The 27,578-nt window shown below is 41.5% G+C and overlaps 1 protein-coding gene across 9 annotated transcripts; it reads left to right on the top strand.

Annotated features, from left to right (window-relative positions):
• Positions 1-216: 216 nt before the first annotated feature.
• uso1 (USO1 vesicle transport factor) lies at positions 217-27,362 on the top strand. 9 transcript variants are annotated; one of them, XM_084046433.1, is made up of 28 exons: positions 217-431; positions 3,049-3,135; positions 4,655-4,719; positions 5,029-5,105; positions 5,419-5,430; positions 5,720-5,731; positions 6,150-6,203; positions 7,401-7,501; positions 9,429-9,531; positions 10,182-10,237; positions 10,327-10,447; positions 10,688-10,866; positions 11,550-11,690; positions 12,829-12,917; positions 13,169-13,323; positions 13,990-14,195; positions 15,633-15,653; positions 18,996-19,106; positions 19,631-19,749; positions 20,764-20,945; positions 21,881-22,002; positions 22,266-22,404; positions 22,619-22,785; positions 23,144-23,209; positions 23,484-23,582; positions 24,613-24,717; positions 25,174-25,389; positions 25,993-27,362. In XM_084046433.1, the coding sequence occupies exons 1-28, from the start codon at positions 366-368 to the stop codon at positions 26,056-26,058; spliced, it is 2,937 nt and encodes a 978-aa protein (XP_083902559.1). In that variant the 5' UTR covers positions 217-365; the 3' UTR covers positions 26,059-27,362. The 9 variants fall into 9 exon arrangements, with proteins under 9 accessions (XP_083902559.1, XP_083902560.1, XP_083902561.1 ...); XM_084046434.1 differs by lacking the exon at positions 5,720-5,731; XM_084046435.1 differs by lacking the exon at positions 15,633-15,653.
• The last annotated feature ends 216 nt before the right edge of the window (positions 27,363-27,578 follow it).

Genomic DNA, 27,578 nt, shown 5'->3' with positions numbered 1-27,578 from the left:
TATTAAGTTTATGCTCAAATTAAATGATTATGTTTGTGGAGTTATTGTGGATGTTTTTTTGTAATTGATTCAATCCATTCATATTGTTGTATGGTGATTGGGTAAATGTCTCTTTAAATCCGTGAACGCGCTCGTCTGCTGATCAGCCACGTATCGCCACGTCTGCGCGCATGCGCACCGCGCTCGCACTCGCAGTTGGAGTAGTCGTGGAGGAGGAGTTCCGGGGTCGACACCACACACACCAGTGTGTTGAGGTTGTTGTGTACATCGTTAAAAAACATACAGTGTCGGCCGTTTTACGCTGTATTGTACCTGTCAACCAACAACCGGGAAGCCTGACATCTTCTCTAAGGAGCTCCAGAGACATGAACTTCTTCAGAGGGGTGATGGGGGGGCAGCCTGCGGGGCCGCAGCCCTCAGGAGCAGAGACGGTATGTGAGCTAACGTTAGCACTATGTTTAACGACGTTAACCCCAGTGTTGCCATGTCCGCTTATTATAAGTGACTGTGGGCTTGCTTTTCTGTAAAGTTGCTTTTAAATGGTTAGTTAAGTTGCGGCAGGGCTGCCAACCCTCCTTGATTCTGCAGGAGTCGCCTTGATTTCAACCACATCTCCTCGAGGACTCCTTGATTGTCATTTCTCCTTTTATTTGGGTATAAAATTCACCAGAACACAGGAAATCACATCGACTATGTTAAAAGGTTTCTGGGGGAGGACCCCCACGCCCCCCCGCCTGGGGGGGGTGTGGCAGTTCATGCAATCATACAGAGATATTTACGTTTAAGTAATGAATGGTTATTATTAAAGATGGGTCTTACATTGCTTCAGTCATCAAAGCAATTTCTGTTCAATTGTACCCATTTTCCAATGCTAGTAAAGCAAGCCTGATAAAAGTATCAACTCTCAAAATTCACCAGAACACAGGAAATGACATCTACTCTGTAAGTTTCTGGGGGAGTAGCCTATCCCCAGACACCCCGCTTGGGGAGTCAGTGGTCACTAATAGTATTAGTGACCAGGGAGTTTATTAGTATTAGTAATACTAATAAACTCCTTGATTCTCACTCACTGTCGGATGTTGGCAGGCCTGCTTAAACCAGTCGTTCTCAAACATTTTCATGTCAAGGACCCTCAAATGAACATATATTTGTCAATTTGCGGACCCCATCTGAAAGCATTTTATGCCAGGGCAGCCCCCCCCCCCCCCTACAAGATTTGTGTAGAAAATAGCCAATGTATATGTTTAAAGGGCGAAGGGCTCGCTTCTTTTGGGCTTGTTTTCATACACCTGGTTGCTTGTTTCTCTCTCAAAACCTGGCAGCACTGCATTAACCCCGCCCGGGCCGGTGTCCCTATTATTTTATTTATTTTTTAATGAAACGTGTCATTCTGTCAAACACTTTCGCCATTTTAATAATAAATGGCAGACATCGGGTATTTTCGAATTGCCAAAGTTAATATGATAGAGCTTAAATGGTTAATACAAACCAACATGTCACACAAACTATCACAATGATGCTTACACCTAGCCATGGTTCACATGACAGCTGGGTGTAAACTAGCCCTAAAACATGACTGTCTGTCTGTCCCTGTGTGTCTGTCTGTCTGTCTGTCTGTCTGTCTGTCTGACTGCCTGTGTCTGTCTGTCCCCGTCTGTCTGTCTGTCTGTCTGTCTGTCTGTCCCCGTCTGACTGTCGCCAGGCTCCAGTGAATGGACGTCTGTAGCTATTAGCTCCAGTAGCTAAAGACCAGCTAACGTTGCAAATGTGACAGTTGTGCTGTGCTGCTGCTTTCTGGGGCTTGTTGTCTGTCTGTCGCCACTTGGAGCTGGGCTGGCTGCTGCTAATTTAGATGAATGAATGGAAATACTAGTGATACACACCCACCTCTTCTAGGGAACTAGCTAAAACATGTTCTTGGTTTACTTAACTATGATCCTAGATTACTGAGGCACACAGACTACACACACACTGTCTCTCTCTATGCATTGGATGTATGTGTTTACCTTGCTTACAGTGATAAACCTTGCTCTTGATAAATGCCTGAATTGTAAATTGTCACACACAAATAATGGCTAGTCTGCATACTGTATTATCATTTGTCACTCAGAAGGCAGCTGACGAATGTCAGCTGGTCGATGGATTTTTAAACCTCTTTGCTGTCATTCTGATTACAACAATGCCAACAAACGTAGTATTTGTACTGTCCTGTTTAAACCACAGAGGACCTATTATTGCATTCCATGAAATGCAGCAGATTATTGACCACATTTTACAAGGTTTTTTTGTCGACGTTCCAGTTAAAACCCATTAGTCAAGTCACCTTTTATTTGTATAGCACATTTAAAAACAACAGAAGTTGACCCAAAGTGCTTTCCATTCACAATAGCATCATAACAACCTCATAAAATACAACATAGTAAAAGAAAGACCGGGAAAGCATCTAGATTTTAGCGTTGGCTATTCAAAAATAGCAGATACACATGCTCACAGTTACTACTGATTTAGAAGGCATTTGTAGAATCGGCCCCAGGTCTTAATGAGTTAAGACCTCAGGGAGGGCTCAAGGGACCATTGCTGTCCTCTTCCAGAATGCTGCAATGTGTTCTCACTAAATGCAAATGGCCAATCCATTGTTTGTGTCTCAAACATCACTAACTCTGTGATCAGTGAAGATTCGTCTTTATGATGGCCTTTCCATTCAACTCATGCTCTCTATCTCACACGCACACGCACACGCACACACACACACACACACACACACACACACACACACACACACACAGTGATTGAATACTTTATTCTATATTATTTATCCAGGGGACTTGTTTCCATTGTGGTACACTACACACACCTTAACTTATTTACTAGTACTACAAAAGTGATAAGCCCAAGTAATCATACAGAAACGACATAACCTGTAGAAATGTATAAAACAAATAAGTGAAATATCAATCCAGGCTTTGAGCTCATTGTATGTCACCCATTGAGGTAAAAAAAAATACAACACACATTTAAAAAGTCCCTTATGTTTGTTGTCATTGACAGATCCAGAAGCTGTGTGATCGCGTGGCCTCTTCTACGCTCCTGGAGGATCGGAGGGATGCAGTCAGGGCGCTCAAATCCCTCTCTAAGGTAAAGACATGTCAGTATTGTATTATAGCATCCTGTTGTCATTGATTGTAACCAACGTGGAAACTGCCTGCGTTCTGTCACCTTTGTGAAGTGAAGCCACCAGTGCTTTTTTATGAGACGCAATGTCAATATCCTCTACACTTACTTTTTCATCAAAGTAGCTGTTGGCCAAAGAACAATGCAGTAATTGTGCAACTCTTAGTTTGATCCTCAGGTTGCATCCTCTTCTTGTGAACAACTGGGAAACGTATGAATGCTTTTTTACCCTTAAGTCCTAAGTTTAACCTCAACAAAAGCTAACAAGCTTATGCAAATTGTCGCTGTCAGGTGGAAACCTTGTAGGTCCAAAACTGTTATGTTTCAGGAAACTGTGTTCCAGTGGATCCACGGTATAGTTATTAATTAGTCATGAGATTTTTTGAAATACTTGTATTTGTCCAATATGTATTAAACCCACAGACACTTTACGACAAATTATAAAATAGTTGATCCATTTATGAAAATACTAAAAGATGGAATATGGAGATACAAAGTTTCTGCCTGACGGCACCAAAATGACAAAGGCACTGCACATTCTCTGAAGCTGTTATTATACCCGATTATTACATTCTAATCATGTTGCCCAGTTATCACCTCACTTAACTACTACAGCTCTGACCAACAGTGGAAAGCCTATGGTTTTACAGAGCAGCTTCCTGCTGTGCACAAGGCCTAATTCATACTAAAAATCTGTTATTTTCAATCAGTGATACGACATTGTATAATTCTGGCTTTATTGTAACTATTATGATTAGCGTTTGTACTGTATATGGTCAATTTAAATGGCTACATACACAGTTGTGAAATCTAGAGTTCTCAATGCATGCCTCATCAACCATTAGTAATGAGTTTATCAGGCATGAATAAGGGGTTTATAAGGCACGGGGGTGTCTCACTTCAACACACAGGGACTCAAAACAGAGCCATGCAGAGAGTTTGTGTTCACCTGCTGTCTAGGTTCAACTGGTTATGGCTTCTTATGCCATTTGAAATGAGTCCCCGGTTAGAATGCTGTAATGAAAGGTTGGTCAAGGAGGAATGGTGTGTTCCTCCACATGCGTTACACCCTCCCCGTTGAATTTCTTACTGTCGGGTGAAAAGAAGTGGCCTTGACATCTCTCAAATCGGAGCAGACGCCTGATTGTCTGTGCACTCCCTAGGACTAACTGTGGGAGTTAGCAGTGACAAGCGACTAGAATACAGGGGGGATCGAGACAAAATGGGAGAAAAAGAAACAAAGAACACTGCAAAGAAAACCAGCAACACTGTGTGACACCAGGACCAGAGTTGAGAAGCACTGCTGTAATGACATCAGTGCAGCAACAGGGGCTCTCACTTACTGTAACTAGTGCAGAAGACATAGCAGGGCACATCATTTATCTTTGTGTTCATGCACATTGAATGTTTCAAGTAGGTAATAATATTTGTTTAAACGTTTTTTGATTAGAACATGATATTCAATCCTTTTTTGTTTTAATAGAAATATCGAAAAGAAGTTGGCAGCCAGGCAATGGAGCACCTGATCCACATAATGCAAACTGACAGGTTAGTATTAAGGCAAATGTACTTGTGGAACAACAATGAAAAGTGTGTGAAATGGCAGTGGAATGTTGCATGTGTTTGTGTCTATTGACTGCTGTCAATTCTGTCACTGTCATTTGTCAAAAATAAATCTTTGGGCTTATCTTACTGCCCTTTACACCCTATAAAAGTGATGTGGAGCATTCATCATACATACAGTGTTGTTCAGCGCTTTAGGGTGGATGAGGCTTTATTTTTTACATCACTTATAACAACTGAGAATGATGCAGCCTGTGTTGTTGATGTCACACCTCCCTCCATCTATGTTTACAGGGCTGACTCTGAGATCCTTGGCTACGCCTTGGACACATTATACAATATCATCTGCAATGATGAGGAGGAAGAACCAGGTATTTGAACCCTGATGGCCACAGGTTAAATACATAATCATTTTCATGCTGGAGTGTACTTATTTGGTACTACATGGAATAATTGGGCTTTTTGGACCCCCCCCCCCCCCCCCGTAAATCTTGTATGTGGATAAATATAGCCAATAAGTAAAATCCCTCTTAGAGCTTATGTAGCATGTATAATTGAGTTCAATTAATGTCACCTGGACATTCATCTGAACCGTACACCCACCCCCCTTCCAATATTGACTGATATTGAATGCTATATAAAGACTGTCATCTCTCTCTTTTCTTTCATGTTTTAACCCTCCAGATGAATCGGAAGGTAAAATTCTTGTTTGTGCATGATGTCTTTCCCCTTAACTACCAGCATCACTTACAAAGCTGTTCTTGGGTCGGTTGAGGGAAAAGAACACATACGGTGACACTTTACAATGGCCTTATTCCAGTGTATTTACCCGAGTAATACAACCTATGGAAAAGTATTGCAAAACAACATAAGTGTACAACCCTAATCGCTTATTTTGTACAGTTGTGTTGTCAACATGATGTTAAGTATATTGTATATATTAGGGATAGTGTCATTAAGTATATTTGTGTGCACTTTTCTATAGATTCATACCCAGGTGAGTGTACTGGAATAAGAAGATGAGTAAGTAAAGTGTTAAAGATGAGTCCACCGGAGGTGGTGCCCAGATTGACAGCTGATCAACTGATAGATTTGAACTGCATGGCTGTGCTTACTTACGACTTTATTTTCATAGCATGTCTTTGACAACAGGCATTCATTCATCTGTTTCTCCAAGCGATTCTCCCACGTTTTCACAATGTGGTTTTGAATTAATGCAAGCTTCAGTACAGATGAGGCCTCAGGCCTGATTTATACATAGTTGTGTGCTGATGTTGCACACCTAAAATGGCACTTCTACAAGCTCACAATGCGTTGCGAGTTTGTTGCTGGGCTGCTTTAGGTGAGCGACACGATGCACAACTTAGTTAAATCAGGCGTCAACTCTCCCTCTTCCACCCCCACTGTCCTCACAGACACAGCAGCCACTGTCCCTGTCTCGGGGAAACCTAAGAATGTACCAATGCCTGGTCAGTACTTTAGCCTAGCTACCGAACAGCTCCTGACTCTTGGCACTATTCGACTAACCTCACTAGAATTAAGTTGGTGTTGAAACTTGTTGGGTTTGGGTGGTAACAACTAGAGTGCTTCACTAATCTCACCCCATGACCTGGTCTCTGTCTATGACTGATTAGTAGTCCCTTGTCAATGTTCTTACTCTGTTTCACTGTGCTTATTTCACTCTTACAGCAAACATTAGATTAATTGCTGAGTCAACCATGTTCACAGGGTGGCCATTTTGCTCTTATGTGATACTTAGAGATTTGTTTTTGACCAGCTCACTGTACTAAAACACTGGGTTGCTTCAGTAGACGCCTCAAATAACCATGTTGAGTTCTGTTTGGCCAACCCTCCTATAGGGCTGCACTACTAGTTAAGCACTTAAACCCCAGCATCGGTATTGTGGGGAAAGCTTTAGCTAAAAGTAGCATATCGACAAGCTCACAATGCGGCGCGTTTCGTCACATTGTGAGCTTGTTGATCGGCTATTTTCAGCAAAAGCTTTCCCCCACAATAACAGAAAACAGAAAAGACACAAGTATTGAGCCCTGAGGTTCAATACCAGTGTTAAAATGATAATTAGAAAAAAAAGAAGAAATTGACGTTTGCAAATCCCTTTCATCAGAGGGATGCGTGCTATTGAACAAAGCTTTCTGGTGCTATGTAGACTATCTGGCAAGTAATGTTAAATGTCTGGGGAAAAAAACAACATTATTAAGTCATAATTATAGCAGTGCAGCCCTACCCTCCCCCAGCTTTCCTTTCATGTGTATTTGTCCTGTAGCATCCTCCATGGCTTGTTCATAGGCCATCACCCAAGTATAGAGGAAAGTAAAACGACACCAGCTTTTGGTGAGGTGCTGGCTATCGGGAACAACAGCAAGATTTGTAAAAGAGACGCCAGACACTCATAACTCCAATGCAATTACTTAATAGACTGATGTTTCGACAGTCTTTCATTAAAATAATTGCATTAGTGTCCAGCGTCTCCATTAAACATCTTTCGCTGAACTATAACAAATGTATTACATATTAACCAATTCCCTATAGTTAACCACTTGAACCCTAGTATCCCTATTCTGGGGGGAACATTTGTCAACCAATCTAAAAGCTCTCAACGCGCTTTGTGAGTCCTAAAACACAGTGCTCTTTGTACATCTACTCAGATGAGAACACCCAAAAGCAGACAGATGACCTTGGAGTGGAGTTTACAAACATGTTCATCCAGGACTCTGAGAATGTGACCTTGGTGCTGACTATGTTGGAGGTAATGTACTGTTCTGTGGTTTCAATTCACTGGAAAACAAACAAATTGTAAATATGAGAGGATGCAAAGTAGAGCTCTTCACCGGTCCAAAAAAACTGATCCGAACGGAGATGGACCCCAGAAATCTGATTCTGAGCCGCTTCGAGATCATTTTCAAATAACGGCACTGAGCCCGAGTGGACCCGTGACAATTTGGGCTGACCCGGACCCTAATTGGACCTGTGTAATTGTAATGTTCCGAGATCTGATTAGTTCCGAGATTTTAAAGACCGGACACAGACAGACACCTCCTAAAAAAAGCACATATGAAACGAATTGCCTACAAAAAAAAGAAAAAATATATATGCGTAGATCGGTATTAATTTAATATGTGTGACAAAATGTTTTCTTTGTATATAGGCTAAATGTGCACTTTATGAAATAATAGCAGACCTATTGACCAATGACCATCGTATGATTAAAGCTTTGCTTTCACCTCGTTGAGGACAACAGTGTCGGAGGAATCCATGATTGCACGCCAATGTTTTCAAATCAGCCTGGCAGCTGGCTTGCCTTGCAGTATAGTAGGCTACGTACTCATGCATTGCGTTGCTCAACGTTTATTCTTTTGCGCTGCAGTAATCTGATTCTTAACCAGCATAATCACACAAGTTACACAGCCATTCATGTCGCATGTCGATTCTCTCACGTTTTCACAATGTGGTTTTGAATTAATGCAAGCTTCAGTACAGATGAGGCCTCAGGCCTGATTTATAGTTGTGTGCTGATGTTGCACACCTAAAATGGCACTTCTACAAGCTCACAATGCGTTGCGAGATTTTAAAGACCGGACACAGACAGACACCCCCTAAAAAAAGCACATATGAAACGAATAGCCTACAAAAAAAAGAGAAAAAAAATATGCGTAGATCGGTATTAATTTAATATGTGTGACAAAATGTTTTCTTTGTATATAGGCTAAATGTGGACTTTATGAAATAATAGCAGACCTATTGACCAATGACCATCGTATGATTAAAGCTTTGCTTTCACCTCGTTGAAGACAACAGTGTCGGAGGAATCCATGATTGCACGCCAATGTTTTCAAATCAGCCTGGCAGCTGGCTTGCCTTGCAGTATGGCAGGCTACGTACGCATGCATTGCTCAACGTTTATTCTTTTGCGCTGCAGTAATCTGATTCTTAACCAGCATAATCACACAAGTTACACAGCCATTCATGTCACTGCTGCACTAATCTGATGATCCTAGGTCAGCCCAACATCACACAAGTTAAACAGCACTTCATTGCGTTTCTCTCCTGATCAGTGCAGCGCGCTGCACACACAGTCACACAGTACGAGTCTTCTGGGATCCACTCGGGTATTACACCTAATGATAGACAGTTCCGAGGTAATGGAACCGATACCGACCCCGCCCGATTGACTTTGATAAAATATGGATCTGACCCGTACAGGTCTCGGCTCCTGTCAGGTATTTTTGGAATCGGGGAACCCATGAAGAGCTCTAATGCAAAGTGTTCCTCTCATAACAATATAATCTGTTTGGAGAATACATGGTGTAAAATGAAGTTGCTTATCAGAATTAAATGTCATTTTTCTTTTTTTAAACGGACATGCACTTAAAAGAGCACTGTGCCATTTTATAACATCTATGTGTAATAGGAAATAGCATGTGGAAACATTACAAGCAGTTATTGCCTGTCTTGTATGCACTCTCTTGGCTATGTGAGCAGGAAAACTGAGATCTCTTTGTCAAGATAGAAATTATTGCTAGTAATGACTACACATCCACAAGTAGTGGTGAAATTCTCATTTAAATACTTGCAGCCCTATTGTTAGACTAATACAGTCTGTGTAAATGTTTCTTGCTAATTAATTCTCAGGCAAGTTAATGTATGTGTACTTTTGTGTCTTTGTGTGGATTCAGGAGTTTGACTTCCACGTGCGGTGGCCAGGTGTGAAGCTCTTGACTGCCCTCCTGAAGAACCAGTGTGCCCAGCTGCAAGGCATCATCCTGGTCAGCCCCATGGGTGAGTTAGGCTGCTTCACCTCAAATATTACGCTTCCCGCCATCACCATCACACACATACATAAACATACACAGTCTAATCATCAAAGGCCTGGGAGTGCCGATGATCAATAAAGCTTGCACCAAAACGAATATAATACAGTGCTGTCTTAAAATGATTTAATCACATAAAGCTTTGCAGAGCAAGCATGCCAGCTTTGGTTTGGGTCATCACGACAAAGTTTTACGTTGAAAATAATGTCTCTCAAGCCATTAGCATAAATTAGGATTTACTGTGTGGGTTGAGACATACTGATCTGTTTTATTCTCTCTCTTGATCTAATTTTACCATTTTCATTTGTAAAAGCGTAGAGAAGCAATCTTTTTCACTTCACACAGTGTGATATGTCATGATCATATAAGACAGACAAAATTGTGCAGTGTGCAAGCACCTTAACGGACTGATTCCAGTTCCCCTGCTAGTATTGGAAACACAAACGATAGCTGTTGTTCACATGTCTCTTGTCACGGAACGGAGCGGTTTGTGTGTATGTCATTACTATTGGCTGCATTGGTTTGTTTGCTGTGTTATGGTAAAACCCTGTCTGTAAAATATTACTCATGTGGCAATAAAGTTTAGAATCGAAGATGTTTTTTTAAAATCTCCTACAGGTGTTTCCAGATTAATGGATTTATTGGCAGACTCCAGGGAAGTCATCCGCAATGATGTAAGTACTCGCTATGCTATTTCACATTCATAATCACTTAACCACATGAACATGACACGCTTACCTTCTGGTTCTCCATCTTCCAACAGGGCTTGCTGTTGCTTCAGCAGCTGACCAAAGGCAACGCTGCCATTCAGAAGATTGTTGCATTTGAGAATGCTTTCGAACGCCTCCTAGACATCATCACAGAAGAAGGCAGCAGCGATGGAGGTACAGTACAATCTACTTTTGCACTAGTTTTAGGTATTTCAGCTGGCACTCTCATTTACAGTGATTTTAACATTGACACATTTTCACCCATCCATACTTTTCTGAATCATGCATATCCAGATGTCCCATTGGGGGATATGACTCCTTCCTACAGTAATTAATTAAGAGCAGCTTTTTAATCATTCTTTCATCATGCCTTGTTAATTTCCTGACAGTATTAATGTCCTGTGTCCTATCCAGGTATTGTAGTGGAGGACTGCCTGCTGCTCCTCGTAAACCTGCTGAAGAACAACAGCTCCAACCAGAACTTCTTCAAGGAGGGCTCCTACATCCAGAGGATGAAGCCATGGTTCGAGGTCGGTGATGATAACTCAGGCTGGTCTGCCCAGAAGGTCACCAACCTCCACCTCATGCTACAGGTAACCGGGGCTGGAGTTGTGACCTTTAAACTGTCCTTGCATTAAACATTATATTATTATTATTATTCGTTATTTTAGGTCAATTATCTTTAAGTGTTGTTGCTTTATCAGACTGGACAGTGTAGAGAGACAGGATTCTGACAGCTGAGGGGGGAACCGCAGAGACGGGGAAAGACAGGTCTCCAGTTGGACGTTAGATGGAGATGTAGTGACTACAGTAGCCTATGTGGGCTTCACTATAAGCAAGAATAAAAGTGCCTTCTGCTTATTGGGAAACAGTGAGGTCCACTTGGAATCTATCATTCTTGTATTTAGAATATATTTGTCGCCGAAAGTGCTTGCTACTGAGTCTGACATTGTTTAGGAAAAAAATGAAATTAATAGCAATTTTTGAGAGTTAGGTTTCCGACAAGCAGGACACTCGACAGTTACTCACCAAGTGAGTTAGTAATACACAAACACTTCCGTCTTATTTAAATGAGAGGAAGCAGTCTATATCTTAGGCTCACTGTAGGACGTCTTGAGAGAGGGAGACGCTGAAATGATTTGATTCTTGTCTTGATACAACTGTTCTTAGAGACGAGTATTCCAAACCCTACACCATCACGGGCCTTGATTCATCCCTGACATGCTAGTACATTGTGCCAGTTCAAACCTTGCCTGCCCTCCGTCTCTCCCTCCAGCTGGTACGAGTCATGGTGTCTCCAGTCAACTCTCCAGGAGCCTCGGCCAGCTGTCAGAAGTCCATGTACCAATGTGGCTTACTGCAGCAGCTCTGCACCATCCTCATGGCCACTGGCGTACCAGCCGACATCCTCACAGAGGTAAAGCACTATCTATCTGGTGGCTGTTGGTTGGTTAACATTTTGTAGGTACCATAGCATCAACCAATTAAGCTTAACTTTAGCTAACGGTGGACAGGGTCAGGAAGAGGGAAGCCCACAAGATCATTTCTCTCTGTATCGTTTTAAACTCGAACTACGGTTCTGAACATTATAGCATGCTCGCTTATAACAGCTCTAACAACTTTAATATCGAGAGCCATTTAATGTAAAACCTCACCCAGGCTGCACACCAGTTCAAATGGGTCGGAACATTCACTGTTGTTATTGCTGTCAGTCTGAAACTGTCTGTAGGAATTAAAAATGAATTTGTTCCTTGCCTTGGTTTAAACAAAGGGACTTGACTCACTGTCAAACGTGGCTCACATAGGGTTATTTTCTTCATTTGTTCCATGTGCTTGACACATAAACTATAGTCAATTGGTCTACATTTCAGGATTAGTTCCTCTTGTACATCATTAATTGATGTACAAGATGTTTCAAGATTATGTTATATTCCATGCACCAGTGTATTGTTGTCTCTGGAGACTAGCTATTGTGTGCAGGTGCATCCATACAAGTTACTATTAAGAATATCTCATTAGACCTACACTCTGAGATTATGTTTGATGCATGGGATATGCCGGTTCAAATTTCAACCCAGGCCAGCTGTGTCCTCTATTGACTTTAGGTTTTGTTTTTGTCCATTCTTAAGCCTAATGTTGATGATTGTATTTGAATTTGGCTTAGTTACAGCTATTGGGGCTTGCACAGTTGACCTCCTGACCGCCAGCCCGGCGGCCTCCATTTTGGTAGCGGGTGCTTCCCAACTTACACCATTCCATATAACTGTCCGACAGGGACTGCGCCAGCCCGTGCTAGCAGTGGGCAAGAGCTCTTTTCAACTGCCAGGTTGAATAGAGCAGCAGGTAGACAGACAAAACCGCCAGATGGATAGTCTGAGCCTGTTTGGGAATAAAAACCATCACAGAAATATGACATACCATCAACATGTGGTGTATGCACTTCTACCAAACAACCTATTAAAAGCTGTGAATGACCAATAAACAAATAATCAAATCAATATACTTGCTGTTTCATCCAAAATGTGTTCTAAGACTCTGATCTTGTCTTTTGTCAGACCATCAACACTGTGTCAGAGGTCATCCGTGGGTCCCAGATCAACCAGGACTACTTTGCTTCTGTCAATGCTCCTTCTAACCCACCAAGGTGAGACACACTCAGTGATTTGTGCTCGATAAAATACCAACGCCAAATTGGCTTTAATTTGGATCTCAATCCAAAAGTGTAATTGATTTTCCAACAAGAGTTTTTGGTTTTAATTCTTCATTTTGATTTGTGTTCCTGCCAAGTCGTATTCATTGTACTGTACGTATACAGTATAAAACAACTCTTTGTGAGGCCTCAGCTCCTACGCTGGGGTCATCTTGTAACCTGGCCTCTGCTTCCTCTGTCCCCAGACCAGCCATTGTGGTGCTGCTCATGTCCATGGTGAATGAGAGGCAGCCATTTGTGCTGCGCTGTGCTGTCCTTTACTGCTTCCAGTGTTTCTTGTACAAGAACCAGAAGGGCCAGGGGGAGATTGTGGCCACGCTGCTGCCCTCCACCATTGATGGTCAGTCATATATACAGTAATGACAGCTTTATTGAGAGAGGTTCTTTTCAGGCATTTTTGCTATATGGAGATCGGGAAGAGAGAGCAGAGAGAGCGCTGAGAGCCGCTACACAAGATTTATCCTACAACTAGTTTGCGAGATTAGCTCCGTACACAAAGACAGACACACTTATTGGTGGCTAGACTCCTGCAGAGCCATGCTCTAAAAATAAATATGCCACCAGTGTGAAGCCCACATACTAGATCAAAGAGTTGTAACACACATCTGACATCTTAAAGGCAGGTGCTGGCCCCGAAGTGAACTGAGATCATACACAGTGACAGTTAAATAAGCATGAAATGATCGTAGGGAAGCAGTTCATTCTAGCCGCACCCAGAGGCCCCGTCTCCCATATCTCACCTGTGTTGTCTGCGCAAGAACAACACCTTTGTTCTGCTGTTTGTCTCATTAAAGAAAACAAACTAAGCAGAAGGGCCTGTCTAGTCCCTGGTGCATCCCTAGTTACTAGGCTGTCTTAAAGCCAGAAATAATCATACTAAATGTAATTATTAATTTAAGTGGGCAATAGCAATATATCATAATTCTCTAAGAAAGTGCAACATTCGCACATTAAACCATTTCACTCACAAAATCACACACTTTCTGTTTTTCTTTTACCTCTCCAGCCAACTCCATCTCTGCTGGCCAGCTGCTTTGCGGAGGCCTGTTCTCAGCTGACTCCCTGTCTAACTGGTGTGCTGCCGTGGCCCTCGCCCACGCCTTACAGGACAATCTCACCCAGAAGGAACAGCTGCTCCGGGTGCAGCTGGCCACCAGCCTGGGCAAGCCCCCTGTGTCCCTCCTGCAGCAGTGCACCAACATCCTCTCTCAGGTAGACCAACCCAACATACTGTCTACTTGATATATAACCTCAATCAGTGAAATAGCAGCTCTCACCAAACTCCCTCCTCCATTACCTGTAATCCATGATTTATACTTTGTTGCACCCAGTGTCACGCACCGAAAATATCCAAACGACACGCTCTGGCATGCTACAAAGTATAAATCACCCTTAACATGTGGTGAGGCAAGTCACATTTTAACTTATACAGCACATTTCATACACAGGGAAAAAGGAATACAGTAGAGAGCAAATTTCCATTCAAACATTAGGTGGCGATGGTGATCATCATTTCAGGGTTTTGGTTAAATGATTATACCATCGACTTCTGGCAACAGTCACCGTTACCGCATTTCTCCTGTTGTGTTAAATGTAATAAGCAGGCAGCAGTCACACAGAGAAGTTTCAATACCGATGCTGTTGGTTCTAAATGGCTTGAAGGCAGGCAAGCCATGTCCGGCAAAATAGCGGAGACATTAGAGTTGTGTGCACAATCTAATAACTTAACTTATAACTTAATGGATTCAAGACATCAAGCTCTCGCTCTACTTACTTACCTTACATGCGTCTGGCAAAAGATGTGTGTAATCTCACAGCAATTTTGGTGTGAGATCAAATGCATCTTTTAAGACCTTTCAAACTGGGAACATATGAGGTTTCCACCCAACAGAGACAATATATAGCAACATAATTATTTTCTTTTTTTTTCTTTTTCAGAAAACTTAGGTTAGGTTTTAGAAGGTGTTTTTAGAATCGTGCCTCAGGTCTAAATGGGTTAATGCAGGTTGCTTTCCTCTAAGAAACAAATTAACACGTAAGCGTGGTTCAGATTCATCAGCTTATCCACACTATGCCATCTCAAACCAAAGTAAGGTCCAATGGGTCAAAAGTCTCTGGCCCCTCCTATTGCTACAATCTAATTGGGAGTATTACAGAAATTGGAGGAATGTTGAAACATACTTGAAACTATTGCCTTAAATGCAGTAGCTATAGACAATCATATTGTGTGCATTATAACTGGTCGAAAATGTCACATCCTTTATTTGTAGAGGGTAGTTGGGAAATCTGATTACTACTGCCCAAAGTACATGTATACTGAGTTTTAGAGTGAAATGTTTTGGTGTGCATATACATGTACTGACTGGGGAACTGCTAGCAAAAGGAAATACTTTTAACATAGGAAATGCCTCATTGCTGCTGTGATATGAGTAGTATTAGTATTAAAAGGAGGAGAATTCGCAAACACCACAATCTTTCCTTTTGTTGTCTAAAAATGGTCCTTCACAGGCCTTTAAAAAAAAAAAGAGAATTATTCAGTGCACATTTCTTATCAACTGTGTCATGATGGCCTGGCTGGGCAGTGCTGGTGTGTTCTCTGCCTGTGGTGCATGTGGACTTGATCAATGTTGCGTTGTTGTGGTTTTGCAGGGTGATAAGATCAACCGACGGGTGAGTAAAGTGTGTATTTGTGTGAGTGTGTGTTTGGGCAGCACCTGTCCCTGGTTGTTTTGGCTTTGGCATCAGTAGCAAGGTCAGCTCCTTGTTTTGTGTGTGTGTTGGGAGAGATCTGGGTTCCTTGTTTATTATTCAGCCCTACTTCCCTGTGCTTACGCTCATCTGTGGCTTTGAGCCAGCTCCCCACTTCCTTCTGGCAAAGAGGGGTTCACGGGTGCACTCCTCCACTCAGATTAAAACACTTTTGTTTATTGCAAGTTGCTTTGTTTCAAACTTTTATTTCAACGGGGAAAGTTGACTGACCACAAATACTTCGTCATTGGCCACATAGCAGCTCCTTTAGGCAATTAAAGATGTTAAGTGCTCAAGTGTGCTTTTGCGTTACAACAAACAAAAGGGAGATAGGAGGAGTTCATTAGGATGGGTTCCAATAATGGGCTGATTTAAAGGTGATAAAAGTGGGAGCACTCACAAGACCAGCACAGATTATAGTAAATCTCTCTCCCTGGTTTTAATCCATAAAAGCAGGACTGACGTTTCAACGTCACAGGACTTTGAAATAACGCATTTAAGTGCCTCCTTCAAAAACACCTTGATTGCAAGTGTTTTGCTAGAGGAGAGTGTTTCTCATTCCCTTTCCCAACCCAGATTTTCAACCAGCAACCGTTTGGTCACAAGCACAAACCCAAGCTTTCACTAATCTGTAGTGTAGGGTAGTACATCAGTGAACATTTGTTAGGGGTACAGAGAAAAAGGACAGCGGACATTTCTTTCTGATTCCACTAAACTTTTCCAAATGTCTATTTGAACCTTGCTTTTAATGACCTTTGACCCCTTTGCTGTGGTCTATGACACCATAATGCACGGTGTTGTACTTGGTTGCAAGTACAAATCAGGCATCAGTGTTCTGAAAGGCTGATGCGCCAGGAACTAGAACTTGTTTCTGCTCAGAGGGAAATATCTTCACTGTTGTTTCTCCTGCTGTGCTGTAGGTGGCAGGGTGACGCAGCACACGAACAGTTTTGCATATTTATTTACTTTCAGGCCATTTGTTTCAAGTTATTTATCATTATTATTATATGCCGACTTTTCATCTCTCCGTGTCTACTTGTAGAACATGCCACATTAATCCAATTAATATTTCATACTTTTTCTTTTCTCTCTGGAACTTATTTTTTTCATTACATCACAATTGGAGACAAAATCTGAAAAGGTGACTTCCTAATTTTTCTCAGAATGCCATTGCTAATGGGTGCTTTTCACTCTTTCATATACTGTATACACATAATCATTTTTTAAAATATTTTTTCCATTTATTGTTTTAGGTATTGGACACAATAGTGTAACAATGTAGAGCCATGAAAATATGTAATATTTTCCTCAACAGTGTATTGAGGCTATGACATGTGTATAATGGACGGCTATATACAGTATGTCCATAGATATTTTCACTGGAGCTACTGTATGAATTGTAAAGAAATCAAATATGGATACAGTTATTCTGACTACTATCCCTCTCTCACCTGTCTGTTACAGCTGCGTCACATTTTTGCTAGCTTTGTATTAGGCCTATAAATTACCCCAACAAAATATAAGAATACAAACGAAACACAAAATGGGCTTTTGCTTTGCATGTGCTTTTTGTTGTTAACATAACACCCAAGCCTTAGATTCACAGATGTTCAAAAGTGCTACAAAAAGAAAAAGATTTGTCAGCTGAATTGTTAGTATGACCTCAGAAACACTCAGGGGCGCAGATCATGGGGGGGTCGCGGAGTCTGTCTCTCCCAATAAAGGGAATGCATTTTCCTTATAACCTCACGTATAAATCACTGACTGAGTGTGAGCGATATACAATAAATGTACAACGTTATAATCCAAAGCACTTTACAACATGTGCGCAGCACGACGCATGTTCCTGCACAGAATTCTGAATGGATTTATGTCCTTAAAATGTCTCTGTAATCTGCAAAGTCTGAATGTTAATTATTTGTGTCATGTTTGTATCACCAGTCAATCAAAGGTTACAATTTGAAATTTAAGTGTTAGATTTTTGCTGCCTACCACACACTTGCGAGTCCCACACGAGAGAGAGAGAGAAAGGACCGGGTTGTTAATTGTTATTGCCTGTCTTATTAAAAAGCCAATGTCTGCGAATCCTATCCTATCATCATATCCTATATTAGAATTGGCCGACTAGCCTAGTAATTCATTATTGGGTGTTAAAACATGGATGGCATGTGTTTTGTGGCATCATTGCTGTCAGTTTCTGAAATGGTCTTCCAAATGGCAAAGACTGGCACTGCGTATTTGCAGAAAAATACAATGCTTTGCTTTTTCTTTTCTTTTTTGGACAGTGGTGAGCGATTTGAAAAACTCCATGTTTGTGGTCCCCCCTAAGTTGTAATGAGATCTGCGCCCTTGGAAACCGTTGCATGCGTGGTCAGACTAACCTTGTTTGAGTTGATTAATTTTGTTTGTATTGTGGATATCCTTATTAACCACTAATGGTGTAAAGTGACACAGCATGGACAGGTCATCTGTCAGTTTTTATAGTTATGTTGAGGGAGGGGCTGCAGTCACACGCAATGGACGTTTTTCCCCCCTGGCAGTTGGTTCGGGGGGAAAAGTCATTGTTTAAAACTGCTACGATACCAACAAAATGAATATTTTATATGTTTGTTTAAAAAGATCTGCTTTTACTTAAGCGTACCTTTGCTGCTGTTTTGCCAGCATCAGTGCATCAGTTTCTGTTTAAGGGCATTCATTTTGTTCATCTCATTTATTTATTAATATACTTTTTATTTATATATATATATATATATTTCCTGATTGGATTAAATCAAATGGGTCCAAATGGGCCACTGCACAGTAACAGATTTTACATTATATGAAATGAGAATTGTCTTTCTAAGGAAAAACAAAGCTGATCAGAAATTCCTGTCCTCACAGACATTTTGTCTTTCATTTGATTTAATCTAAATCACTGCATTAAGAAGTTCTTACAGTCCAGGTAGTGATGAGTTGGGATGTAGGACTACACTATAGTCCCACTAGGGCTGCACAGTACATTTAATGTTTTTGGTGTTTTTTGTTTCCACAGTAATAATTGGTAATATGTTGGTATATTATTTGGCACATTAGATCTCATTTTGGGCATCTACTTGAAAGTGCGCAACACAATGTCTAATAATGCATTGAGGAGGCATTGTTTAGTCATTACTGTGCAGTCCTAGTTCTTAGTTTATTAAATGTTCCCTGTTTAGACTGGATGTATACGTTTTACTTGTTGGTAAAGTTGGCATGTTTTTCCATTGGGTGTTTTGTGCTCTGCAGGGCAGTAAAGTACAGACCAGGGTGGGACTCCTCATGCTGCTGTGTACGTGGATCAACAACTGTCCAATCGCCGTCACGCACTTCCTGCACAACCAGGAGAATGTTCCCTTCGTATCCTTTACATTGCCCACGTCGCTTCTTCATTATGATTTCATCTAACCTTCCAGGAATCTCTGTACATCTGTCTGTCCTTCACATGTCTTCACAACCATTCATCCAATCAACTTCCCACTAGCTGGGTGTACTGCTGAGGAGCCATGGGAGTGCAGTGTGAAGTGGATCAGATGAGCAGTGCTCCAGAACCGGCCCGCTCCAGATGGGCACTGTTATCTGGCGAACTGCTCGTCCGATCGACTTAACACTTAGTTAGGTGTATTGCTGAGGACCCAAGGAAGACCTGCAGTGTCAAGTGCGAAGTCAATTGAATGTGCGGTTCACTCCACAACCTGCCAACTCCATACAGCCACACGTTCCAAACGGCGCCCATGGCCCATTATACTACTATGGACATTTTTTAAAGCTCAACTTGACAAAGAATCAAACAACGGTAAAGACAAACAATACGCGTACATGTTGCAGGACAGTACAATCACACCACTCGTATAAAATTAACCCTTAACCCAGTGACTTCAAAGCTGACGGGTCAGATCTCGGAGAACCTGGGCGAGGATGAAAGGCTGGTGCAGGGCCTGTGTGCATTGCTGCTCGGCATCTGTATCTTATACAATGACAACTCATTGGAAAACTGCAGCAAGTAAGAACCCCCTGAACCACACCAGGAACACCTGTTCCTCACACTGAGGGTGTGATGTTTCTTGTTTCCAACCATGCTTTACACAGCTTCTTTGTTTCAGTGATGTCTTTATTTATCTGATTGATGTCTCAATCTCTATATCACTCTATATCATCTCTACATCTGTCTCTTATATACTGTACCTACCGGTATGTATATACTATCTATCACTATCTATCGATATGTATCTGATCTTAATGTATCTTTATTTGTAACTATTTTTATCTATCTGTCTATTCTATACATCTCTGTTTATCTCTCTTTTATCTGATTATATTTGTTTAGTAGCATTGTATGTTGCGTTTGGTAAATGATATGCAGCTGCTATGTTTTTCATTCAGAAGATTATAAAACACACTATCTACAGTATTTACAGTAATAGTCATAACTAAAACTACAAAATAAAGTGTTTTCCTCTCCATAGCAACCATTATAAGTAAACGGCTTAATGTACTAAAACAATGGCCTAGAAAAACATACTTATCTCACCCCTTACTGCTAACAATGTTGTAGATTAAGAACTGTTTGCTGTCGCATACAGTCTTAGACAACCCCAGGCCTAGCATTTTAACCACATGAACAAGCTAACAAAACAACGCATCACATTTGTTTTCGGCAAAGATTTGGTGTAGAGGGAAATAATAGCAGACCTAGTATAGAGCCCTGGGGGACCCCAGTCAACTAAGTATAGAGGATATGCGCAATTGCGCATGGTTAAAGTGAATGGCACATCAAGTGGCAAAGCGAGTGGCAAAGCAACATGCAAAGTGAGTTTAACATTGTTTAATGTTGTTTAATGCAATCAGATATTGGATGCATGGGCTGTCAAGGCCAGAAAGTATTTTTTTGACACTCAGTAGGCATTCCTGCATAACTTCCGGGTTTGATGATGATGTCACACGCATATCCTCTATATAGGGGTTAACTGTTTACACCTCTCTCAAACCTTTCCTCTCTGTACCCTGTCCTGTGCAGAGATAAGCTGAAGCAGCTCATTGAGAAGCGCATCGGGAAGGAGAACTTTGTGGAGAAGCTCTGCTCCATCACCAAACATGAGCTGTACTCAAGAGCAGCCCAGAAACCACAGCCTGTCTTCCCCTCTCCAGAACAGATGCTGTTTGACCACGAGTTCACCAAGCTGGTCAAAGAGCTGGAGGGTCTGTCGTGTTTATTATTATACTATACTGTATAGTGTTCTGTTTTGTGTCTCTAATAATGTCCATAAAACCGGGAAAGAATCTGTGTCACAATCATTTTAACCACTTTAACCATATATTATACTTTGGCTATTAAAGAAATAGCAGATATACAAGCTCATAGCACGTCACTTCATGCTATGAGCTTGTGTCCACTAGTATAGACAGTACAATCACACCACTCGTATAAAATTAACCCTTAACCCAGTGACTTCAAAGCTGATGGGTCAGCTTATTATACTGTCCATACTAGTATAATGAGCTTGTAGATCTGCTATTTTTGAAAATGTGTCAAATCTTTTAATAGAAGTATTTTTGAAAGGGAAAATCTTTAACTCAAGTCTTTGCTTCTGGGGTGTCCCTGGAACAAAATATTTTGTGATGGGGGTTCACGGCCAAATACATATAATGTTGGGGGTCCATGACATTAAAACATTTGAGAACCACTGAGGTTTTTCAGTAAACCGTTGGGATTTAGAAGATATTTTTAGAATCGGCCTTAGGTCTTAATGGGTTAAAGGGAAGAGCCTCCTTTCCTGCATGCAGTAGTCGGTCAATATTCTAATCACAAGTAGTGATTTATTTAAATGAAGGTTTGTAGGGGCACACTGGTAGCTGACTGGATAGTCCGTTGAACACATAATCACAACATCCCCAGTTCAATTCCGTCTGGAGACCTGTGTACTGTAGCATGTCCTTCCCCCTCTATGCGCTCTGTGTCCTTTCTCTAAGAAGAGAGAAATGTCAAGGCATGTCTCATGACTGAGGTTTGCTTGTTAAGTGCAGCTCAGCGGTGCACTATCCTCTCCTGTACCCACAATGTTTTCATGTTGTCAGGGTGATGATGTTGTGCGGTCGCTGTGGTGGTGTTTTAGCATTGTGTAATCTATCCTCAGGTGTGATAACTAAAGCGGTGCACAAGTCCAGTGAAGAGGACAAAAAGGAGGAGGAGACGAAGAAGACGTTGGAGCAGCACGATAGCATTGTGACTCAGTACAAAGAGCTGATCAGAGAACAGGTACAGGTTCCTATTCTGTCCTACCAGTTAAGTCAAGTTCTGTTCTGACTATATATATATTCAGTTGATTAATCACATTCTCTATTGGTCAGAATCATCATGGTCTGATTGGTCAGGCTGGACTCTTCATTGGCTGATGTCACTGCCACAGGCATTTCACAATCAATCAGTGGTCCCTTGGTTAACTGTTTTATTTGTATTTTAAATGTCAGTCAACAATTATTATAAATAAAGTCATCCAATGTTTCCATTGTATCCTGCAGGACTCTCAGATCCAGGAGCTGAAGGAACAGGTAGCATGCATGTCATCTCAGAGTGAACAAACGCAGACCACCCTCACCCAGCAGCTGGCCCAGATCCAACAACACAAAGACCAGTATAATATCCTCAAGCTTAAACTGGGTGGGTACTCCTCGGCACTCCACCATCACTGCACCAGATTATTCGAAACTATTCAGGCTTTGGCCACCCTGGTCAGTGTCGATACCATTTATACAGAACAGTTTGAAAAGTCATGAGTTTGAATCCAACTCATCATGGTTGGGTATATCAAAATACTGTCATTTTTACTCTGAATTGCTTAATAGACAGCCAGTGTGTGTCATGTGTTATTCAGGTAAGGATAACCAGAGTCAAGCCAACAACCAGTCAGACAACACCCATATCAACGGCCTTCAGACGGAGGAACTGACACAGCTCAGAGACGAGGTGCAGGAGCTACGCGAAAAACACACACTGCTGCAGGCACAGCTCAGCGAAAAAGACACACTCATCGACACCCTGGTTAGTTCACGTGTATGTGCTGTATGTGAGGGAGTGGGCAGGTATATTGATTATGGCTTGGTGTGTGTGAGTCTTTGTGTTCTTTTGGGTGTGTTTGTTTGTTTGTTTATACCCCCCCACACATTATGTGTGTGGCATATGTTTTTTTGTTTAATTGTGTATGTCTGTGTGTGTGGATATTTGTAAACATGTAGAGCGAGATTGTATGGCTTGGTGTGTCAAATTATCATAACTCAAATATCTGTTATTTTACTGCCATGCAGTAAGCGTGAAAGTGATAATACAGAAATAGAACGAGATTGTGGATTATCATTTGTGCTGATTTGATTGGAGTGTGTTACTGTGTGTGTTTCTGTAGACGTCAGAGGGGGCACAGACAACACAAGTCTCAACAGGAGGCCCAGACCACACAGAACTGCTCAAGGTGGGATTCATTACAGCTAGACATTAGGACATTACAAACATTTGAATGTATTAGTTCCTATACACCAATGTATTTATTGTGTCTATAGAAATAAACCAACTAGTTTTTGTGCATTTTTTATATACAAAAGTCCAATCTTAATTATTTCCTGTAAAACTAAAACATAGTGTATGTTTACATCAGCAGGTATTAACCATTTTAACCAATATGTGTGACATCCAGCTGTTAATAATAATAATAGCATACTCACGTTTGATTATTATTATTATTGAAGGAGTTGGAAGAACTGAGGAGTCGGGTTCAGTGCCAGTCAGCAGAAATCAGCCAACTGCAAACAGAGAGACAGGAGCTGATGAGGAGAGCTGAAGCTGGGGTGAGTACTACTGGCGCTGGGTGGTTGACTCATTTAACTGCATCGGCAGTGCTCATTGGCCCTCATTTATCAACGCAGCGTATAAACCGGCGTATATTTTTCCATATATTCGGCCGTACACCAACGTCGAAGTCACATTTATCAACGAATCCTACACAGCCGATCCGAGCGTACATTTGGTCCCAGCCTTGATAGATCTCACGTCTGAAAACGAGCGTCATTTAAATAACACGCCCTTAAATATTCTCGAAACACCCCGATTATACGACATGAAGAACCAGAATACGACCAAAGAAAGAGTTTCGCTGGCTCGCCTCGCCTCGCTGCCTGTCAAGTCACACACACACGCTCGCACGCACGCACGCACACGCACGCACACATGCACGCGATCTACAAGCGATGCGACGCTGGCTTGTGAGCTTGTAGATTTGCTATTTTCAATGCAGCCAGATCTACAATCTTATCTGAATGACTGTTAAAGCAGTTTGTTTAAATTACTTTATAAAATGTTATATTTTCACAGGGATTATTTATTAGTGTAGATATACTTTTAGGAGTGGATTATGTGTCTAGATGCCTGTTAGACAGTCAGACAATGTTGCTCCGCAGGTCTAGAATGGAATAAACGGGCGCAGCCAACGTCAACAACTGGTCCCGACCAGACGTGAGATTTCAGCCTACGGTAGGATGAAGCCCACGTCAGGATATATTGATAAATGCCTAAAGGTGCGGTGATCTCGCCGTACGCCCATTATTTGGGCTGCACCGCGTTGATAAATGAGGGCCATTGAATCTACGTACACATTGAACACACACACACACACACACACACACACACACACACACACACACACACACACACACACACACACACACACACACACACACACACACACACACACACACACACACACACACACACACACACACCCCACACACACATATATACATATACATATACATATACATATACATATACATATACATATACATACACACATGCATATAAAATGCTTCTTATGAATTACAGTCATCAGAAGCAGTTCCCAGCAGCGAGGGCTCGACAGATTCAACCAATATGGCGGAACTAGAGAGCCGATTAGCCGCACAGACGTCTGAGACAGAGAAACTTAAAGTTTGTATATTGCCATTTTTATCTGCACATTTTAGGCATTTCAGTTAAGGCACTTAACTAGAGCAACCTACCCGTCAGTTCCAATACAGTGGAATTGTACTGGAACTGTATTGTAGGTTGAGTGAGAGCAGGAAACCATCTTTATATACTGTACTTAAACCCTTCAAAGCACTGCATGACCTTAACTCACCCAGCTACTAGGACTGGGGTCTTATAATAATCTATTATTTATACAACAGCAGCATGGCCTCTGAAATCTCCAGATATTGTTTAAATATTTATCACAGACTATAGCTTCCTTTGGGGGGCAGTGGAGGAATGGATTCAGTACAGTATGTTACTATGTCCACATATACAACTAATCTAATGGGATATTCCACTACCTCGTTCTCCCTTTACGATGCTTGTTTTCTCACTTTCACTGTCCTTTCTGCCCCATCCTTCCCCCTGTCCTAGGAGGATGTGAGGAGCCTGTCAGAGAGCAGGGTGGGGATGGAGCAGCAGCTGGCCTCGGCCACAAGCTCGGTGGCCATCCTGCAGACGGAAAAATCCAAGCTGCAGACGGAGGTGCAGGAGTCCAAGAAGGAGCAGGATGACCTGCTGATGCTGCTAGCCGATCAGGACCAGAAGATACATGGCCTCAAGCAACGCCTTAAAGACCTGGGAGAGACGGTTAGCTCAGACCTGCCATTTAATTATTCTTACAGCTGTTGTGTTCTTGTAAGACCAGTGTCTGTCACGTCATACGGCTGCACAAATATGGCTGAAGTGATAATCCACCATACTGTTTGCTTAGTATTGTAATCATGATTATTGGTAATGGTGATTTTTGTGACAGATTGACCTATACACTGTAGGCTCTCTGCATAACTGCAGTCCCAGGTTTACTGAAGGTGGCATACCCGTTTCCTGTTTTTGTACAACACGTTTCCCGTTCAAATCTGCCAATCAAATTAAGCTATTTTCGTGATTGATTCAGAGATGATTCTGGATCTAGAAGTATTTTGATTTTGAATATGAATGTAAAGTTAGCAAGTTTAAAATGTTATTTTTTTTCCCAATCCTCTGTAGTTTAGACATTAACTGTGAAGACATCAATGTCCTGATTAAAGCGCAACCTCACACATCTGGGAGGAAGGTTGTAAAGCCACTGTCGTTTTAGTTGTAGTACTTGTAGTGGTGGTTATAGTAGTAAAAGTAATAGTTCCGTGTAAACGGAACAATAACTGTGCTATGTCTGCTCACCCTAGTTAGACTGTCCCTCTTTCCTTACAGGTTGAGGATGAAGATGACATTGATGCCAGGGATCAAACAGATGATGATGAGGAGGATGAAGACTAGAGGCACCGAAGACAAAGAAATGGAGAGAAAAGTGGAAATATGGCTGACAAAAAATGACATTTAGTGGACGGGCCATGTCCTAACACACTAGTTGAGAAACTGAAGGATAGGACTAATATTAAAGTGGTTTCTCTTGCAGGCTGCCATGCTATGTTTATTTCTTTCTCTTTACCCTCATCATCGCTGTCACCTGTCGTCCATTTTAATTGTTTGTACATTTTATTTCCAAGATGGAGGTGATTTCCAAGGATTCTGTTATAAATGAAAGCTCAATGAAACCACATTCTCAGTGCATTCATCTCTGCTACTTAAACCACCAACCTAGGAGGATACACTTGACGGATGTTGTTCAACCTTGTTTTAACCTGTACTGTGTTGTTATCACATACTGTAGTTAGTGGCCCAGCAGGACTCAGTTTAACACGTAACTGTAGTTAGTGGCCCAGCAGGACTCAGTTTAACACGTAAGTAGTGAGATCACTTCATCTGAAATTGTGTTACAATGAAACAAATGTAACTGTAAACACATTTTATATTGTTTCCCTTTCCCTGCCATTCATGGTTTCACTTCAAGAATTAGTTGGCTCTCTTAAGTAGAGCAACTAAAAATGACTCATCAAGAAGGCTTTTGGTGTCTTGCTCAAGGATATGTAAAACAGGATGTGGCTGTTTTTGATCGAACCTGTGAGCTTACTGTATAGTAACTGTGTTGAAAAGTCCATCAATGAGGCAGTAGCACATGGTAAACCTTGCTTACCTTCTGTACCCTCAAGTTGGAAAAGGTCACTCACTATTCATTAAGCTGCAGCCAAGGGAAAACTATGGCTGCCAAGGCTATTTCCCCCCGTTCCTCTTTCACAGAGATATGCCCAGAGTTTACAAACACCATTCCTCTTTACACCTCCTCAGCAAGTTAAGTGTACTTTACTCCAGTGGCTCAACTGGTTTCACTCTGGGACACAACTTCTGTGGACCCAAGGCATAAAATAATATTTCTGTAAAGTTCTTTGTCTGCAGCCTTGTTAGACCACTCCCTGACCCACTTTTGGGTCTGAAAACCTATGGTTGATAAACACTGACTGAGCAGCACTATCGACTGTTCCATTTCGCTTTGTCCCTCATGACATACTGCTCCACAAAATGCTGCAATACACTGAGAGAAAGTATGTTCAGACAAAAGATATTTTTTGCAACCTTTTGTCTGGTTCTGGCATCCAGCTTCTGTATAATATTGTGTAACTTATCAATTTATGAGCCACGTTGAAATGAATAAAGAATCTATGAATCTGTACACTTCGAGGAAGAATTATACACCTTATATACCAACTGTGTATAAATACAAAGTACTGCTGTTACAGTCTGTGTTAAGGCATAGGGTCACGTATTTATTTGTAGAAGAGAAAGGCCATTTCTTTTCCCCGGTTACACTAACAGGATGGCAGCATAACGAAAGCTCTCCCGACTAGATATACAGTAAACAAATTATTTATATAGTTATCTCCGGCAGGTCAAACGGACGA

Source organism: Gymnoscopelus microlampas, assembly GCF_963454915.1.
Source record: "Gymnoscopelus microlampas genome assembly, chromosome: 2".
NCBI classification, from domain to species: Eukaryota; Metazoa; Chordata; class Actinopteri; order Myctophiformes; family Myctophidae; genus Gymnoscopelus; species Gymnoscopelus microlampas.
Note: the sequence above shows the minus strand (reverse complement) of the source record. Positions and strands in the feature narration are given on the sequence as shown.